Source organism: Podarcis pityusensis (assembly GCF_964106645.2).
Source record: "Podarcis pityusensis genome assembly, chromosome: 2".
NCBI classification, from domain to species: domain Eukaryota; kingdom Metazoa; phylum Chordata; class Lepidosauria; order Squamata; family Lacertidae; genus Podarcis; species Podarcis pityusensis.
This window is the reverse complement of record NC_138029.1, coordinates 89276798-89296656: the sequence shown is the minus strand read 5'-3', so window position 1 is coordinate 89296656 and position 19859 is coordinate 89276798. Positions and strand designations below refer to the sequence as shown.

The 19859-nt window shown below is 41.9% G+C and overlaps 1 protein-coding gene and 1 long non-coding RNA gene across 15 annotated transcripts in view; one reads left to right on the top strand and one right to left on the bottom strand.

Moving 5' to 3' along the window:
- Positions 1 to 19859, bottom strand: part of LOC308472234 (uncharacterized protein C3orf20 homolog) — a 54514-nt gene that overhangs the window by 14373 nt on the left and 20282 nt on the right. For 10 of the 11 annotated variants that reach the window (XM_080996914.1, XM_080996907.1, XM_080996909.1 and 7 more), the window contains 5 exons: positions 16834 to 16957; positions 15024 to 15225; positions 11553 to 11874; positions 9451 to 9558; positions 3454 to 3596 (listed from right to left, as the gene is read on the bottom strand). In XM_080996914.1, coding sequence (XP_080853040.1) covers positions 3454 to 3596; positions 9451 to 9558; positions 11553 to 11874; positions 15024 to 15225; positions 16834 to 16957 — 899 coding nt within the window. The remainder of the gene's footprint in view (positions 1 to 3453; positions 3597 to 9450; positions 9559 to 11552; positions 11875 to 15023; positions 15226 to 16833; positions 16958 to 19859) is intronic. The other variant, XM_080996905.1, reaches the window with a different exon arrangement.
- The window catches only part of LOC308472261, a 36149-nt gene continuing 29649 nt past the window's right edge, over positions 13360 to 19859 (top strand). For 3 of the 4 annotated variants that reach the window (XR_013983375.1, XR_013983376.1, XR_013983377.1), the window contains exons 1-2: positions 13367 to 13477; positions 16905 to 16962. This is a non-coding gene — a long non-coding RNA (uncharacterized lncRNA). Of the gene's footprint in view, positions 13478 to 14628; positions 14825 to 16904; positions 16963 to 19859 lie in introns of all 4 variants that reach the window. The other variant, XR_013983374.1, reaches the window with a different exon arrangement.

Here is a 19859-nt window from a genome sequence, read left to right as displayed (position 1 = left end):
GCTATGAACAGAGAGCAAGTTTTGCTATACTACTGAGCAAAGTGCAATACAGTAGTAGATTCCCTTAGCACTGGCTATCTTGAGATGGATGAGTTGAGAATTTAGACCTGTAATACAAAGGTTTTTTGGGGGGAGGACTTGGTATGTTACCATTACAGAGTTTCAATAAAAAGAGAGGCTATCGCATGTTTTCTCTATATTACTGAAAGTGCTAGTTCCGATACAATATTGTTTGATGATGGCTCAGGTGGTCTTTAGATACCAGATCTCTTAAAATAAGGAATGTCTATAGCTACCACCTTTTGGAAAATATTGCCAAGACTTGATAGAAAAATGTGTATATGCTATATGAATATATGTGGATCATATGTGGATATATGAATGAGTATAGTCTATATGAATATATTAAATATTACTGTGCTTCTAGAGATAGGATTAGATTCATTGGTCAGTGATTGTAAAAAGCAAACAGGACCCTGGTCCTACAAATGTTCATGGAATGTTCATGGAAGAAGTCATGAAGGAAAACATTGCACTGAAAGCACCAAATCCCACTTCCTTTCTTTCGATATTTCGATTATTTTACAGAGAGAACAGATATTTGCAAACAGGGTGAAAATGCTTCCTGACTTCCCCTCTTATCTTTACTTCATTCTTCAGTGTATGTTAGTTAAGATCACAAGCAAGTTCCAGTGACGCATAAAGGGTTTCCTAATCCCTCCAGTTCACACAGAGGCATCTTGTTATCAGCAGGGAATGGATCAGTTCCTAGACTCCACAGCCACAATCCATCAAAACATTAGTCATCATGACTAAATCCCAGTGAAAGTGAGGATGGGGTGGACATGACTTAACTTGAGTCCCATTTATTTCAACAGGGCTTAACAATGGGTTGTGCCTGCTTTCTTTAAAGACTCTGAGATGCCTGGCACTGTGTGTATGTGTGCTTCGAAGTACTTCAAAGTAGAGGGAACACAACAGTGGTGCCATATATTTAGGATGTGAAATATCTCACCCTTAGAATTCCTACACATAAAGACAATGAGTTTCTAGCAAAGTCAGAGTCCACAGCCCTTGGTCTAGGAATCTGACACTGCGCTATAGTTTAAATTCCAACAGTAGCTAGTTTATGGGGTGGAGGGAGGAACAGAATGAAGTCATGTTGCTCCCAGATATCAGTGTCGCTCCAGTAATAAGACTCTAGCCTTCTTGAACGTGACTGCGGAGAATACCACAGGAATGAACAGCCATTAGTCACCCCTGGCAAATGGTTTAACAGACTGTAGTGGAGCTGATGCTATATCCATCCATTGAGCACATGCTTTGAATGGACTTTCTTCCTCCAGTCTCCTGAGCTGCTAAAAACAGACTGTAAATCTTGCTCGGCACTGGAGTTGCTGCTAAAGGCGCCCACATGACATAAAATAATACGCACCAAAGCACAGGACTGGCAGGTAGGGACAGCCTCACATCGCTGATGGATAATCAAGGCCGCGTCACTAGTTCCAGAATAAATTCCAGGGGTGGGGTGGAGAGGCAGTTCAAAATGAATTAAGCACATTTGGGGAACATGTGTCCATTTGATGCAGTTGTGTCTTTCCTTCAGTTTCCTCAATTTGGGTTGTCCATAGAGTATAGGACACGCAACTGGAATACAGAGTAGGATGGAAAATACGCAGCACCGCAGAGTCATACAAAGATGGGCTGGGAATAATGGAAAGGAAAGGAAACAAGATGGGGGCAGACAGCTCCCCCTCAAACATCAACAACAGACTCTCAAGAGGGCTGCAGAAGCCCCATTCTGCGAACATACGCTATTTCTTTTGTGCAAGGGAAGTTAGGCTCCAAAGCCACATTACGGATGAAAAGGGGATGAGAATGCAGAAGGAGTAGGAAAAGAAAGGGGCTATAATAAAGAATGGATGGAACTTGTGTTGTAATTCAGTCTGTTACATTGACCCCTACAAGTTTAAGAGATATGTAAGGGGTATGGATGGGCAAATCTCAAATTTATTTTTCTCTCTGCTTATTTTCCAAAGGTCCATCAAGTGGCGAACTAGATGCTTTGCAGTGGCAAACTAGATAACTTCAGGAAGCCCACAAGCAGAACCTGAGTGCAATAGAACTCCCCACCACCACCACCTTACGATTCCCAGCACTAGCATTCAAAGGCATAATGCATCCAATTGTGGAGTTATAATGCAGCCATCATGGCCATTGGCAGCATTATCTTACACAAATTTGAATTTGTCTAATCCTCTTTTAAAGCCATCCAAGTTGGTGGCCCCTTACTACAGCCCATGGTAGCACTTTCTCCACACTTAATAATCTTATATTCCTCTACATATACACCTGCTTTGCTTGTTCCATAGGGCTTGCTCATGTTCTTTGCCCCTTTCTGAACCTTTTCCAACTTTACAATATCCTTTTGGAGGTGAGGCAACCAGAACTGTACCCAGTATTCCAAGTATGGTCTCACCACAGATTTGTATAATGGCATTATAACACTGACAGTTTTATTTTCATTTCATTTCCAAGGTCTCATTCCAGGTCAGTCATCACCTGCTTAGGCTCCATTAGTGCACTTGTGAAATAAGGAATTTTTTTGCCCCAGTGTGGTACACATGCGTACACTGAACTGCATTTGGCATTTGGGTAAAAAAGAAAACGATGGTGCCCTTTCCTAAGTGATGCAAGTCTATTAACCCAAAAGTTCATTTCTCTCATTCTTAATGGAAACTTCAACAGGCTAAAAAAATTAAAGATTTGGTAATATGCAGATTTATGTAAACAAAATGCATTGATTACATTGAATAAGCAACAACAAGTATCCAACTGACTTCCAAGTTCTACTGAAAGTAGACTAATTCAAATTAAGAAACCTAAATTATTCATGCCCACTAACTTAATGGGCTAACAAACACCAACTCTGAGAACTAGCTTTGGATACAACTCTAAAAACTTAATCAGTCAACAGGCCTAATGTTAGGAACCTGAAACACAGAAGGAAGAATTTAGCATTCAACCTTTTTTCTTTTTTAAAATTATCCATCTCGTTCATGAGTTGCCAACATGGTACCCCTGGATGTTCTTTAACTACAACTCCCATCATCCCTGACCATTGGCCAAGTTGGCTGAGACTGATGGGAGTTGTAGTCCAAGAACATCCTGTCAGTTGGATTTTTACAATCAAGTGGTGTATAAATGTTATGAAATAAATACATAAATAACATCTGGGTGGTATCCCAGTGGCTACCCCTGCTCTAGTTATCTACTTAGCAGCAAGAACAGCTAACAATGGAGTTTATGGGCACATCATTCTTCTTATAACATCTCATCTCTGGTCACAATGACCAGTTCGTCCAGTTCTTGTTACAAACACAGACCTCTGCATGACACTGCCTCCCCTGTCCCCATTCCCATCTTCCCCTTGCCTTGGACTTCCTGTTTTACCTAAATTTGAAGCTCTGTGGCAGGAAGTGGCCCATCTTGCAGTCAAGGCAAACTTGGTTGATCTGCTTCAGCAGGTCTTTCTTGCTGAAGCTGTATCCGTTGAAAACACAGCCCCCAAAGACTGGCTTCCCTCCAGCATACATCTGTTGACAAACAGGCAGGAAGGAGGGGAACAAAAATGCTTTGCAATAAAATATATATATATAAGCGAGTTGGAAGACTTGGACCAAATGGTTTCCTTTTCCTGTTATGCACAGGAGGCTTAAATGTTTTCATCCAGACATGAAGGGGCTTTGACAGCTCTCTCTCTCTCTCTCTCTCTCTCCACACACACACACACACACACACACACACTTCCTGCACATCACTTAACACTCCTGATGTTGAATGAAACATCATTCACTTTGGGAAAGCAGAAACAGTACAGGTCTTACAGCCTGACCACAGAAAGGCTTACTGCAAACCCTTTTCGGCTGCTGTGTCCCTCACAGGCAGTGCCTGCTGACCACACCCCTATTCCCCACAAATCACAGGAGATTCCCAGCTCCTTTTTGTGTGTGCCAGATATCAAGACAGCAACATATTTTCACATTTCTGTAGGTGTGTGTGGTTGCAGCAAAGTTCAGTGGCTCGCTCTTGGATATATAGAAGATTACCGTAAATTGCCAAAAGTCCTGTATTTTAAAACTATTTGGTGTGTGTTTGTGTGTTTTGGGGGAGCATTATTGCCTAAAAGAACTACAACAATATTGCTACGACAAGGCAAAGAATCCACTTTTCTTTTCTTTTCTTTTTTAAAGGAGGGTTTGTTGTAATTAATTTTAAAATTTGTGGTGGGCATGCCTCCCTACTACCTAGGGCCAGTTAAACTTGTTTTGTTTTTGTAATAGATTCATATACACAAATAAATAATATTTCTATTCAATGTACAGCAATAGCAATATGTAATGTACATATCTGCAGGCAATGTGCTATTGGATAGGGGGCTCTTATTACAAAAGGGTGTCAAAACTATTATGGAACTTGAGCTTTCTGGGCAGCAGGGGAGCACAGAGGAGAAGAGAATTTGTTTGTGCAGCAAAATGTCCTTCGGCCTCCATACTGGAGAGGAGTGTAGCCCTTCAGAGTAAATAAGCTGGCTGTCCTTACTTTACTACTAATGCAGTACAGTAGTTTATTGTTTATTTCTTTAAAAAAGAGTACACTGTAAAGGAAAATTCATTGGGCAAGAATAAGATTACAGAGTATGGACATATCATGCTGGATAGAAAAGGTTCAAAAGCAGGTGAAGGTCAAAGACAGGACACTGCAAGTGCCTTACTGATGTTCATATGGGGAAAATGAATCCATGATAGGGGAGCAGCAAAAGTAGCCAAGTTGCTGTCCTCCAGATGTTATCGGACTACAACACCCATCATCCCTGACCTTGCTTACTGGGATTTATAGGAGCTAAAGTCCAACAACATGTGAAGGGCACCACCTTGACTATCCTTGCTGTTTGCTCAGAAGCATCAGCTTTCCTGAGTTCCAAATGTTCTCTACATCTCTCGCTATATGTATGGGGGCATATCAGTACTGGTTAAAATGAATGCATGTAGGTTAGGATAGAGCAATGATGCTTTTGCCAGCTCCCCACATCCATTCACTTAATGGATTCCAAATAAAATGGATTCCTTTAACCCAAATAAACATGTAAAAGGTAAGTATCCCTAGACTTAAGACAGGACAGGGGGTGGTGTGTGCAAGGCACAACACCACTAGGCAGATAAGTGGAACAGCAAGAGATGGGCAGTGAGGCTAGGTGGAGTGCTCATGGAGAAGAAGGAGGGGGTGCATTGCAGGGGGTTGGACTAGATGGCCCTTGAGTCCCTTTCAACTCTAAGATTCTATGATTCTAAGTCAGAGCAAGAAAGGAAAGTCTCAAAGGGCTGACTGGCCAGGAAGGGGTGAAGAGGGTAAGAGAGGAAAGAGACGTGGGTGGGAGAGAAAGCGTGGCAGACCACAGAAACTGGCACATGAGCCAGGAGAGAAGGCATAATGTGGAGTTGCACAGGAGAACTAGGAGGGGCCACGGAGAGAACAAGGGGTGTGGGTGGAAGGCCTGAGGAGGCAAGGATATGAGATCAGGGAGGTGGGACGGAGGGGCTCGGAAATGGTAAGGGTCCCTATAGGAAATGGGTGGCTGGCAACCACATGCTCGCCCTGTGTGATTTAGCGTTGCTTCCGTGCAAGGAACAAAGCGTTCATTGTGAAGCCAAAGTTCTTTGGCAGCTGTAAGTTGCAGCCTCTTCTCTTCCCAGCTCTGCCCATTCAGAGCATCAGCAGTTCCCTCTAGTGGGCTACTGCTTCAAGTGCCATAGAAAGCACAGTATTACTAAGTTTTAAAAGTCACCTTTACGTAGGAAGTAATGAAGTTTCAGGTGGTATTTACTATTTTCCTTTTTAAAAAAAACAAATACCCAGCGGGACAGATGAGAGTTGTTGCTGTCATTGATATTGTTTTTTATCTTTATTTTAGATTTATGCAGAAATTGTTCAATTTGGTTGTGTACTTTTTGATTAGTTTGGTCATGTGCTTTATTTTTCTGATTATTTTGTTATGTTTGTAATTTTGCAATTTTTTATATGTTGTAAGCCGCCTTGAGCATGATTTTACCTTTGGGAAGTGGCATACAAATAAAATGATTGATTGATTGATTGATTGATTGATTGATTGAACTACAGTTCCCAAGATTCTTTGGGATAAACCGTGACTGCTTTAAATGTATATTACAGATGGGGCCTTAGTCTGCGTATGTAGTCGGCACCAGAATAATTCATTAACACCGTAAATGTCACAGTCATAAGATATCGACAAGGCAGTCTCAAATGCACCTGCTGGGCTTGCCCATTTCTATCTAGAGAAGAAAAATAGTCTCTATGCACTCATTAATTTACCTCTGTATATTATGGCTGACAGTGCATAGATGGTCTATGGCCATGGGTTGCAATTTACAATTTCTTTCAGGTTGGAAGAACAAATCTTAGTGTGTTCAACAAATCTTTCCAGCTGATAAAAACACCCCAAATATTACTGTTCTTCTAAGTCATTTTATAACCCGGTTTTTGCCCCCTGTGTGCAGACTAAGATGGTCAAATAAATATTCTATGCTTGATTCTTCATATGGAGTCAGCCTGCAAGAGTACAAGAACCCTTCTATTCTTGTGCTCTTCAATAGGCAATATTTTGATGCAAAGAAACAATCCTTTTCAGGATAAAGGCATGGATATATTTATTTTTACTTATAAAAATATTTATAGGCCACCCCATCACATAAAACATCAGGGCAGTATACAAGTACAATAAAATGTAACATAAAAAAGATGTTACATAAAAATAGCTGGTTCATCTTGGAATAGTTTGAACAACTGAACAGGCCTGTCAGTATAAAAAGGTCTTGAAGAGATGTCTGAAAATTAGCTGTGAGGATGTGTGCTGAATTTCTGCTGGAAGTAGGGCTGCCATATGTCTGGGTTTTCCCAGATATGTCCAGGAATTGGAGTGTCAAAATGGCATCCAGGTGGATTATTGATGAATCAGCAAATATCTAGGGAAACCCAGACATATGACAACTAGGGCAAAAATGCTTTAAAAATCCCTCTCAAGAAAAGCTCAACAACTCCCCCCGCCCCCAAGGGGAAAAAAGGGTCAACAACTTTGTCCAGATTTCCCCCTTTGGGAATATGGCAAGTCTAGCTAGAAGAGTATTCCTCAGCAATGAACTGGTGAGACTAAATGCCTGACTTCTAGTTGAAGCTTCTTCTGGCTGAAGACCTTTTGGCACCTGAGGTGAACCACAAAATGAGACTCCCTTCCCCACCAGGGAAGAAGAGTTGAGTGAAGATCTGCATCAGGAACAAAGGGCGGGTGAAGATCTACATCAGGATCTGCTGCCCCTGTGGATCCTGCCGCCTGAGGCAGTCACCTCACCCTGCCTCAAGGGTGGGCCAGGTCTGCATGGGGGGGCAGCTAACAGTGCTCCTCTGGATGGTCTCAGTGATTGAGCTAGATTCTAAAGGCTCAGGTGGTCCTTAAGGTACCTGGACCCAACTTGTTCAGGGCTTTGCTTATGAATACAAGAAAGTTGAACCTGGTCTAGTAGCTGACCAGGGTATTTTAGCAGAGAAGCCACATGCTGTTGGCCATCTGCCCCTGCCAGCAGTCTTGTTGCTTCTTGCTGCACTTAACTGGAGCTTCTGGACCAGGCCCAAGGATAGCGCCACACAGAGCACAGAGTAGTATTCCCAAGGTTAGCAATGCATAGACTACAGTGGATGCTACCCACTGGGTTTTTAATTGTATTTCAATGCGGTTTTTAAAATTAATTTGTTATCATTTCATTGCTTTATATGGTAGCTTAGTGTTGTGTTTTATTTAATTTTTTGCTTTGCGAGCCACTCAGAGAAGTCATCACGAGACTGCTATATTAATGCAGTAAATAAATAAAATAATCCAAGGGAATGCTCCGCAGATGCTGCTGCCTGGCACCCATCCATATTCAGCCAGTTATTATGCAGATTATTTGCACATGTCACATGCAAATATTATGGTTGCAATTCTAAACATATTTGCTTGGAAGTAATAGTATTTACTCCCAAGCAGACACGCATAGCATCTAGCTCTTTTAAAAGGATCTTGGTTCTTAAATTTCTGGTGAACTCAGAGCTAACTAAATTAAATTTGGGGTGTAAAGGATAATATCCATCTATGAAAAAGCTGAAAAGAGTAGATTAATTATGTCAGTACTAATTATGATCACAACAATATTGTGGGAGAGGGGAGAAAGTTACCTTACTTTCCCACCATTTCTTTTAACTATTTCTTCCCATGTGGATAATCTTGGGTGCCAGCCTTCTGCTGAGATGAATCAAAGTTCTTACCAGTGACCCACACCCCACCTCTGATTCACTTCCACCCCCATTTTTATGCAGTTAAAATATTCTCTCCTGCTATTAGAATCAATGTTGCCTGTACTTCAAAGTGGTATATAATATGATTAACTGCACTGGGACAGAGCAAGGGTGAAGTCAGCCAATAGATTCTTCTGTGCTGAAGGGAATGAATAATATCCTCCAAACCCTTTGAAACTCTGAACTTGACTACCCAGTGTGTTAGACTTCCATGGCCAGCGGTTTACAAGCATTTAATAGAGCACAGAAAGGCTTTCATTATCTGATTTGGCGCCTCTGTCAATGGGTCTAAATAAAAAACATCTCTCCTTATGTGCTTAAGGCTCCCAAGAAGAGAGCAATATACTGCAGGAATAACTAGAGTGGGAGCCCCAGTCATTCAACACAGTAGCACATTTTCTGCACAAAACATGAGGTTTAGGGGAGTCAACTGAATTCCAAGCTCTATTGCTCACTTGTTATATATAGACAGATATTAAAACAGATCATGATGCTGAGTTCACAGGTCAGATGATGAGATTAAATCAAGTAGAAAGAGTGCTTTTAAATCTTCTGTTGGAAAAGAAACCAAAGAGAGGAGACAGGTATTTTACAGTGTATTTATAGGGATTGTGGATACAGTGCATAATCATTATGTAACTAGGACTACAACCCTAAACATACTAGGGAGTTCTGTGAAAGTCAACCAAGAGTCTCGTCAGCACTGGATATAGTGCACTTCCCCTGCACAGGGCGCTGAGCTAAGGAGCCACATAAGCAGCAGCAGCAGCAGCAACAACAACTATATTTATATGGGTACCTACTGAAAAGATCAACTATACCAAAAGGAATTACTGTGAAAATAAATATTTGGGGGCCCACCAAATTTTGTCCTTATCCAGGGCACCATATTACCAAAATCCGCCCCTGGTCTAGTGGCACCTTAAAGACTAACAAATTTATAATAGCAAAAGCATTAGTGAACTCCTCAAAAGGTTGTGGGGTCTCATTTATTAGAAGTTTGTTTGTATGTGAATTTTTGCTAGAAGAAAAAGACCAGATACTTACCACCACCATTCCAGGAACAACGGCATGCTTCTGCACCAGCAGAGGAGGATTTTTGTTTAGAGGGCACTTAAGATCATATCTCAGGAAGCGGAAGGGATCATGCTTGCACTGGGAATGGAACAAGTGATACTGTCAGTGTATTGGAAAGGTCCTGGGGGTTTCTGTTCTAACCAATCAAATATGTGTAACGTTTCTGATGCTAGGGAGCAGAAACAGTCTAGCACAGGAACTAAATATTGCCAACTCCAGCAGGCAGGCAGATGAAGTGGAGACAGTGAGGGCTCTAGCAGACCTTTCTGTTTTCCTTGCATATGAGTAGGGTGTTTTTCATTCTCTTTTCCCACCCACTGTTTGAAAACCTGACTGAAAGCAGGGAGAACCTGTAGCAGAGACTTATTCCAGCCATTGGCCATATAAACTGCTAAGAGACTATGAGAAAGGCTGAGATTATCAGCTTTACCGTAGAGCCCACTGAACCCACATCTCAGCCAGTGTGGTGTAGTGGTTAAGAGCGGTAGTCTCATAATCTGGGGAACCGGGTTCGCGTCTCCGCTCCTCCACATGCAGCTGCTGGGTGACCTTGGGCTAGTCACACTTCTCTGAAGTCTCTCAGCCCCACTCACCTCACAGAGTGTTTGTTGTGGGGGAGGAAGGGAAAGGAGAATGTTAGCCACTTTGAGACTCCTTAAAGTGAGTGAAAGGCGGGATATCAAATCCAAACTCTTCTTCTTCTCTTCCCCAAGGACTGATTTGCCATACATTGCTTCCTTCATTCCAAAGTCACCAAAGCCAGTTTGAGACTGATATCTATCTACTGCAGGCACCTCAACTGTTGCCGTGCCCTGGTAGCTTAAACTGAGGCGAAGTCCAACAGCAACAGTGCTCTAAAGAGTACCAGGCTTCTGAATCTAGCCTCCATTTTGATTTCTCACAATGTGCTGATGTAGCGTTAATGTGGCACATTGTGGGGAATTAAAATGGCAGCAAGATCCAACCATTGTGTACTGGTCAAACAAACATTTTAAGGCGAGTCCAGGGCAGACATCAGCAATGAGCCCTGCTGAGATGCTGTGGTCCTGGCAACTGCCCATGGATGACAGATACTGGCACAGGCCCTGAAAATGAATGTGTTGAAAAATGATATCACAGCCTGGAGGGATCATTGTGGGGAGGGAAAATGTTGTGGCTGGAGTTCCTGTGCCTGTAACAAAATATAAAGCCCTCTAACCTCTGTGTCCATTTTTCTTGAGGGATACGAGAAATTCACAGAGGATAAATACATAACAGTCACATTGCTAAATTGCTATTCTATATTCAGAAGAAATAAATACCACCAAATACCAAATTCTGAGGACAACTGGTGGGGGATCTGTTTTTCACCTTCTTGCCCTGCCTGTGGGCCACAAGATGGCTGCTGTGGGAAGCAGAATAGTAGACCAGATGGGCCTTGGCAGTCTGTTCTAGCAAGGCATGTTCTCATCAGGCAATATGTGTCTGTGTGCGCATGAGCTGCCTAAATGACAGGGAGCCTGTCCAATACCTTTAGTGAAAAGAAGCCAAGTAAACAGGGCCTCATATCTAAGGTGTGTATATGCTTCACCAAAATCCAGTTTAAGTACCAAAGTAGTCCTATTGTGACAAGGAAAGACTGATAGGGTGTTGTGAATCAAATATGGAAATAAGCAGAAGCTGTTTATTTGTATGACTTTAATTTACAGTGTAATTCTATGGATGTTTTGCAGTTCCATTGTGCCTATTGGGGATTAGAAAGTGGACATAACATTGCAGCTTTATCTATTTTGAGAGGAGTGACAAAGAGCTTTTGGTGCAGAGAATAGAAGGGGTCACCCAACCATTGGAAGGTCTCCTTTTGGCTTCCACCCTCATGTTTCAGAGTTTATCTTATTCTCAGCTTCCATACGCTCCAGAAACATGCTTTTAAACTTAATTAAAATGAACAGGAAGAAGACTTCTGTGTCAGATATCAAATCCTATGCTCACAAAATACAAACACAGATGTACAACCAAAACAACTTGTCTGTGTGTGTGTGTGTGTGTGTGCACGCGTGCACATGCACGCACATGTTTAGCAGCTAGCTTACCTGAATACAAGGTGAGGGACGGCCGTGTTGCATTTGTATGTACAGATTTTCGATGGACCACTCAAAGAAAGGGGAGTAGGAATGATCTTGAGGCGAGATCACACAGATCACAATGACCTGATCAGGGTCTCTTGGGGCAGTAATAAACTTTTCAAATTCCAAGTCTGTAATCAACGGGATCTTCACCACACACCTGCAGCATAAATCATCTCCAACTTTAGACATAATTTTGTGTAGCACGACCGGACAGTCAGCAAGAGAAATTGCCCAAGGTTCTGGTGGACGAACTGAATCCTTAGCTGCAGACACCTCTGCTTTGCTCCTGTGAGAAGCACGTGATGCGGTTGTGAGAGAAAGAGAGGTAATTGTGGGGGTGGGGGGCAGAGAAAGCAAAGTAAAGTTGCGACTTGAACCCTAGTCAGAGGTTGGTTGGTTATTTTAAGCATTTTCATACTGCCCTTCAAACGTATTCATGAGGGTGGCATACTAAAAGCACAAAACCATTAAAACATAAATAAAAAAAAATCTAAAAGACACAGAATTAAAAGAAGTAGCATAAAACAGCCAGCAGCATTTAAACTGCATCTTCCAACATGGGGAAATAAAAAGATATTTCTGCCTGGCACTGAAAGGACAATGAAGTTGGTACATATGGAAACAGGTGGTCCTTGGGATGCTGTCTTGTACTGAGTCAGGCCAACGGTCCACCGAGCTTAGTGGTGTTTACACTGACTGGCAGCAGCTCTCTGGGATTTCGTAGAGGGCTTTCTCCCAACCCTACCTGCAGAGGCTGAGAAGTGAACTTGCAGCCCTTTGCACACAAGGCAGATGCTTTACCATAGAGACGTGTCCTTCTCAAATACAGTCCTGTTATGGTCCATCAAGGGCAAAATGCCAAACATGATAGAAAGCAGGCTACATAGTTGAAGACCTGGTCAGCAACTAGTTAAGGAGATGAAGGAAGGAGTGGTGGGCCACAGCTCCAATCAAGTCTGACATCTTCCAAAGTGGCTTGCCAACAATCTCTCTTTCCATAGCCCTTCTCCCAGAGTATGCCTCTTTAATTTTTGGGCTGGCTAAGGAGGGGCAAGGGAGAAGCTGGGTTTAGTTTTGAACTCCCCAAAACAAAATGTGAACCAAAAGGCAGCAATCTTTTGAAATCTTCAGTTTTCTGAATTTTGCGGTGCAGTTCTCCAGCCCACCCCACCCCCCATGTTTATTAAAGCGTGAACAAAATTGTGAACACACAAAAGTACATTATAGCAGGGAAAACAGCATGCAAGTCCATTAGGATAAATGCACACTAAGATGCTGGTGAATTTTGTGAGGGCTTCTTTTTAGAATAATAAAAATAAATAATTAAATCACAAGCTGGGGTATAGGTGTGGTGAACTAAAGATTGGAAAAAGGAGAAACTGAGAGAAACCAAAACGGACAGATTTGTCCAGGGTTTGTAAAACAGGGACTGGGTTTTCTACAGATTGACGTTTGTCAGCAGTAAAGAGAAGGTTTTGCAGGGGAAAATGGCATGACACAACCACCACCACCACCACCACAACAACAACACTCCAGCCCATGCTGAGAAAGCACAAGCAGAAGTCTGTATGAGGGGTAATTCTCCCTAAAGTTTCTCTCCTGTTTACGTCTTTCGCTGTTTTGGTGCTCCAGGGAACATTTAGCACAGCAGTTGTCAATTTAGTGACCTTCTGATGTTTTGGACTAAGGCTCTGTGATGGATAGAGCTTTGGTCAGCCTCCTGAAGACTTCAGAAGCCAATCAATGAAGAGGGAGTGGAGAGTTCAAAATTTGAACCTGACAGTTAAACTGTCAGATTGGGATGAACTATAAAATAGGAATCAGGCCGGGATGGAAAGGGCTGAGTTAGGGCTGAGATAGAGATAAATTATTTTTAATAGATTTTAAAAGTATGTGATACTGTGTTTTAGTATTAATGTTGTGTTTTTATTGTTGTAAATTGCCCTGGGACCTTAGGGTGAAGGGCAGGAATAAATTGTAGTAGTAACAACAACAACAACAATAATAAACTGTCAGATGGGAATCAGACTGGGATTAAATTAGAGCCTGGAAAGGGGTTAGTTAGGCAGGGCAATCCTGATTATTTCTCTGAGGGGAAGGTAAAGATTTTCCCAAAAGGGCCTGGGTGTGTTTTATTGGCTTAGTAGAACAAAATAGCCATCCTAGGAGGAATCAATTTATTCAGAGACAAGTAAAAGTGAGAGTTTTATGTAAAGTTTTTAACTATCTCTGTAAAGAGCTTTTGACTGAAACGAAGGGTTGTGCCTTATCAAAGTAACCATTACACTATAACCCTCATTGAGAGTGTATAAATGAAATTCCAGTTCAGTTTACAAAGTGCCTCATCGTTACTTTGATCCTCTGGCCACAGGTTTTCGCTTCACATCATTAAAAATCCTTGCTGCTGGATATTAGGAAACACTACCACATACAGATAACATCAGACCTCTCAAATTTTACTGATGACAGGGAGTGTCTAAATTTCAAAGCACCCAAATCTGGTCACGTTACCACACTCGCATCTTTATCAAGGGAGGTTGCCGCAATGCCACAGGCTCCATTCAGCCCCGGAAAGATAGGAGTGGGACTCCAAAACCGTCAGGCGGGCACAGGGCCGGATTTAGGTTTGATGAGGCCCTAAGCTATTGAAGGTAATGGGGCCCTTTATATGTCCAGCTGCCCTTTGTCAACAACAAATTGTCACTGTTTTTGTGTTGAATATATGCTATATGGTAAGTTATGGACCCTAATAGGTATCTAAAGCCACATAACAAATAGGAGCCTACACAACACAAAACACTGTTGCTGTATGTAGGTTTTATTTTATTTGTTTTTTATCTTATATTTTGGAAATGTACATCCAGGTTTTTTCCCCTTTAAATTTTTTGGGGGGCACGCATGAGAGCGAGGCCCTAAGCTACAGCTTGTTTAACTTATACGTAAATCCAGCACTGGGCGGGCACCAGGTTGGCAAAGACTGATTTAGCATCTGTGTTCATGCAAATGCACCCATTATGGCAGCTTCTTTTTTCTACTGCAGGATGATTGCCAATTTGGGCATCCTTTAGCGCACCTGAGACCAAGCATCTCTGCATCCTGCACCTTCTGCATTCATTTCATGCATCTGACGCAATGTGCCATGGCCTAAAAATCAGAAGCAGCCTGCAGGGCAGTGTTGTCCATCCAGTTTCCCAATGTAGAGGTCACTGCTGCCAGCTGAGAGGCAGATTGGCACGGTAAGGGTGCAGTGGAGGGAGCATCAGAATGTCTCTAGTGCTGCACTCACACCACACCTTGCCCCTCTGTCCTACTTACTGCCACCCACTGAAATGCCTGCTTACAAGGATCATATCTGCAGCCTGCTAACCCACATGATTAGTCCTGCTTTTCTATAGAAACTAAGACACTTCCCCCACAAAAGATAGCCTCACTGACCTTGAAGGAGGCCTATATTTCCCCCTGAAAGGCTTATCAAAGGCAAGATTCCGTGTAAGATATGGCTTGACAACTGATCTCCGTTTAGCGGCCAAAGGTCTGGTATCAACTCGATCCCAGGCCAGAAGTACTGGGTCCTTTATCAAAAACTTCACTTGCTTTGAAGGAGCAAGGTCAATTGGATAGTCTACACAACATATCCCTGCCATAGAAACCAGAAGAGAATTGTCAGTTATTTTTGACAAGGCAGGCCCATTGGAGCTACTGGGGCACAACTCTCCCAATGAGAATGTCTAATAATAATAATAATAATAATAATAATAATAATAATAATAATAATTTTTACGCACAAGCACCTGTGCAGATATGGCACTTCAGGTTGCAGGCTTTTCATGTTGCAAATGGGCCTCCGGAATGGATCCCATTCGTAACCAGAGGTACCACTGTACATGAAATTTGAGTATCAAGACTGCCAACTTTTCAGTCCCAGTTGTGACGGTTACCCCTCCCTCTTGTTGTTACAAGGGCAATTCCAGCACCTGTATAAGGCAACAGAGGGCTGACTGAAGAGCAGTCCTTCTTGCCTTCTGAGCATGCTCAGAGCTATTTCTTTGAAGACCCCATCTCCAAACAGTGCAAAGCACATTATTTATACTAGTCAGAAGAATAATGTGGTTGCTAGCTTGAGCTATCTTTTTGACTAAGAGAGTGCAATGGGAGACACAGTGTGAGTCTCTTTTGATAATAAATATCAATAATTCTTATTTAGGTTTTAAAATGCTGTGTGTGTGTGTGTGTGTGAGAGAGAGAGAGAGAGAGAGAGAGAGAGAGAGAGTTTGGTAGGCTACTGCAAGAACAGGATGTTGGTCTTTGGTCTGATCCAACAGGCTATTCTGCTGTGGGGATTCTATTTGTACAAAGGATACACGTTGTAGAATCGCCAAATTAAATACAAAGAGCTTTCTCGCTGGTGCGGCAGGTGCAGTCTGTGCATGCTCATTTAATTTATTTCTGAGTCTCATAGTGCCTAAACAGGTTGTGGTTTGTGGGGCACTAACATCACACTTAGATTGAGTTAGCTATCGTCTGCACACTTTCCTTCTCAGTAAGCCAAAAATGGTAAGAGCCTCATTATCGTTAAAAAACAACAACAAGCACACCCGTTTCTTGATTCTTTCCTTTTTAGGTTATGCTTTCTCTTCTTCATTATTCCAAATGTGGTCCCCTTCACTCAATACAAAATTGGGGCAGGCAAACTGGACAGAGACTGTTTATTTATTATTTATTGGTTTATATCCATTCTATTTTTCCTCTGAGGAGCTCAAGGTGGCATTCATGAGTCTCCTTTTCCCCAAGTTATCCTCACAGCAACCCTGTGGGGTAAGTTAGACCAAGAGACAGATGGGCCAAAGGCCACACAGTGAATTTCATGGCTGATTCTAGCACTGCAGATATGAATATAAGCACAAAATCTAATAATAATAAAAAATCAGGTTCCACATTCTGAATTTTATACTTTTTAATGTTTAGATTTTGAACTTTTAGTGGAACAAGTGAGAATCAAGAATTTGGCCACACCAAAATTCAGTCTTCACTGGATGATAGACCATTTCATTCATTCATGGTGTGTGTGTGTGTGTGTGTGTGTGTGTGTGTGTGTAGCTTGTACAATTATTCATTTGAGTTTTAATTTGTATCATCATGGTGGGTGTGGGTGGGTTTAGGTGTGTAAGAGAGATAGAGAGACCTCATGATGCAAATTAAATTACATGCAATATGAATACCACATGACCAATAAGAATTACTATACCTGAGACCATCAAAATGCCATTTATAAATTGTCTCACTATCTTCTCAAACCTCTTCTTTATCTCTGTTAAGGCTCTGACCCATTGTCCTTCCTGGTCACCACTATCTGTGCTTTTCCCAGTCGGCTGTGGTAAGTAAAGAGAAAAGGAATTATTATTATTATATTTGGGCAAATGGAAATTTATCTATGGGAGAAGTGGCCCTTGCTGCGTTTTGAGCTATTTGGAAATAAGGGAACATCCCCTGCTAAAATCCACAATACCAGCATGCACAGTTCAGCACTTAACCTTCCTCTGAATGCACAAGGCACTGCAGTTACAAACTCTAGCAAATTTTACAAATATGGATTTGAAAATATTTTTGTTTTCCTAACACATACATCAACATCTCAACGAGAAAAGGGAATTTAAAATATACCTACATATCTATAGCTATAGCTATATTTTGTACACACAACACACACACACACACACACTGTATTTAAGAAGTGGAAGCAGTAGGGGGGAATGCCAGCTGGGACAACAATGAATTCTTAATCTAAAGAATGGCCCAATTAACACCAAGTGGCTGAGAAATATGTCATTCAGCCAGCCTATGAAGGCAGCCTGTGGGGTAATAAAGCATTTTAATGCAAAGGCTGTCTTTCCACAAAAGTGCATTCACAAAATAAATATTTAGAAGAAAGACCAGGAAATAGGCTCTTAAAGAAAGAAGGTTGCCTTTAATGCAGGTTTCAATGCCGTTCCTGAGGGCTACTCTTCAAAGGTCAATGGGACTCCAGGGAAGCAATTTGAAAAGAGTCAAATGTGGCATACCTTATTTTTATTATTATTAAGAAAGAGGCAAGCATGGTTTGCTTACTCGCCTTCATAGAAGAGTTAGCTTTTGCTGATAAGCATAAAACCCGGCTACAGGGATGTGTTAGCTAAAGGGCACAGCACTCTAATGTGTGAGGCTTAAGGCAATGTGCTGGAAAACTTAGGCCCAAACAACGCATGAAGCCAAATGTGCTGTTAGGGATCACATTGGTGGAAGAGTATGCACAGTCTGGTCACCTCACCTCAAAAAGACTGATGTAGAGCTAAAAAAGGCTCAAAAACGGGCAACCAAAATGATAGAGGCGGTTACTGCCGAGATCTGTGATACAAGCATGAGGCATCCCTTGTGATGAGACATCGCTAGCAGTACAATGTGCGATAGCGTAACACAAAAATATCACCGCAGATGTGATACTCTGCCTTTTCTTATCCAGAATGGAAACAACCAGACTAAAATGATACTCCTTAAGCTTCCTGTTTCCAGCGGTGAGAAATGTCTGACTCTCACACGATTGGAGTGCTGGTAATTCAGGGTTGATGTGGGGGTAATTAGTGCTGGCAGACACCCCAGGGTGGGGGAGGACTGTCTCGTAGACCTGCAGACCATCCGAGATTGTCAGCTTGCATCAAGGTGCAAGTGGCAGGACGCTGGGTCCCAGAGCACAACACGGCTGGCACTCTCTGAAGTCACTCTCATAAGCCGGAAATATCTGTTTGTTAAATTATTAGATTTGGACAATAAACAGACATAGTCTGGACCAAAGAAAATTGAGAAAAACATGGGGCCACTAGGGGGCGCATTGGAAGATGGCCGACAATACCATCTCTCCGACCCACACGGGGTAATTAAGAGGCTGTTATGGGAGTAGGCAGCCTCCCTTGTTGCCCCAAGGAAATGGGGAACACTGCCCTTGCCTGCTGTGCCCATAAATCACCCCCTAATTCGAAAGAAGGGGGTGAGGGCCCTAGGCAAAATGCCCCTGTGTGGACCTCAGCTCTGCTGGACGCTGTCTCTGATTGCGCACTAGTTGCAGCAATTTGGAATAATTAATTACAAAAGAAGCATATGCACATATTTCAAGAGAAGAAGGGGAGTGAAGTCTGCTAATTTAAGTGCCCTCTGTGAAAGAAGACGACGGGTTGGAGAAACAGGAATATTTTACGATGAAGATACACCAAAGGCTGGGTATGTTGACAACAACGGGACTGAATGGGGGGGGGGAACCTTTTTTACTTTCCTTCTATGTGATTTACAAGAACCCCTCCTCATTAGAATCGTCGGTTGAACTGACCCAAGCAGGATGATTAAGGTCTGTGTGGAGATAAACTTTAACCAAAAGTATGCTTTATGGAGATCGAGAAGCAATAAGAGCTTTTGGGAATGGCGCAGCAATTAATTTGGAGTCGCCATCTTGCCAAAGGATTTATAGCCGGGAGGAAGAACAGACTTGTTTTCAGACTGCATTCCTAGTGAATCTCCTCAGAGGTTTTGAGAAAGGAGGCAGATTGGTGAAGATTAATGACGCTAAGACTGTTTTGATGTATGGAAGTGATATATGGAAAACGTCTGGATATGGCTACTGGATAAAAAAAAAATATCCACGCAGGATTACAAACTGTTCTAACCAGCTTGCGGAGATTATCAGAGGTCACAAAGAGAAAGGAAAAATATATGAAAATAACAACAAGAGATGTGGAAAAACAATAAGAAAGGACTGGATAGTACTGTGAACATCATAAGATTAGATTTGTGGACATTAAAACAGCAGTAAGAAGCAAGAAGTTGATTGGATCCCCTTCGGAACTTGAAATATGGGTACCCCCAACAAAAATTTAAAATTCGGCTGTGTAATTTGGAATTTATGTAATTTGGTTTGATTTGATGTGATTGGTCGGTTAATAAAAAAATATTCTTTAAAAAAAAAGAAAACTGAGGAAAACCTCCAGAACTGTACAGTCCCTGGTGTTTAAGCTCGGACTTCAAAAAGATTCTCTTCATGGCATTTGGATTACGGAGGTGATTGGTATGTCCTTTTTTCTCTTCTCAATATCTACAATTGGTTTTCTATGCCAAGCCTCATCAAGAAACCTAATTTTTTTTAAAAGTACAGATGGACTTCTATTTATAATTAAGTATTTAATTGCACAGCTTTACTTAGACTTGAAAGACTTGATAAAGATAAAAGAAGAAACAAGATGGCACTTGTCA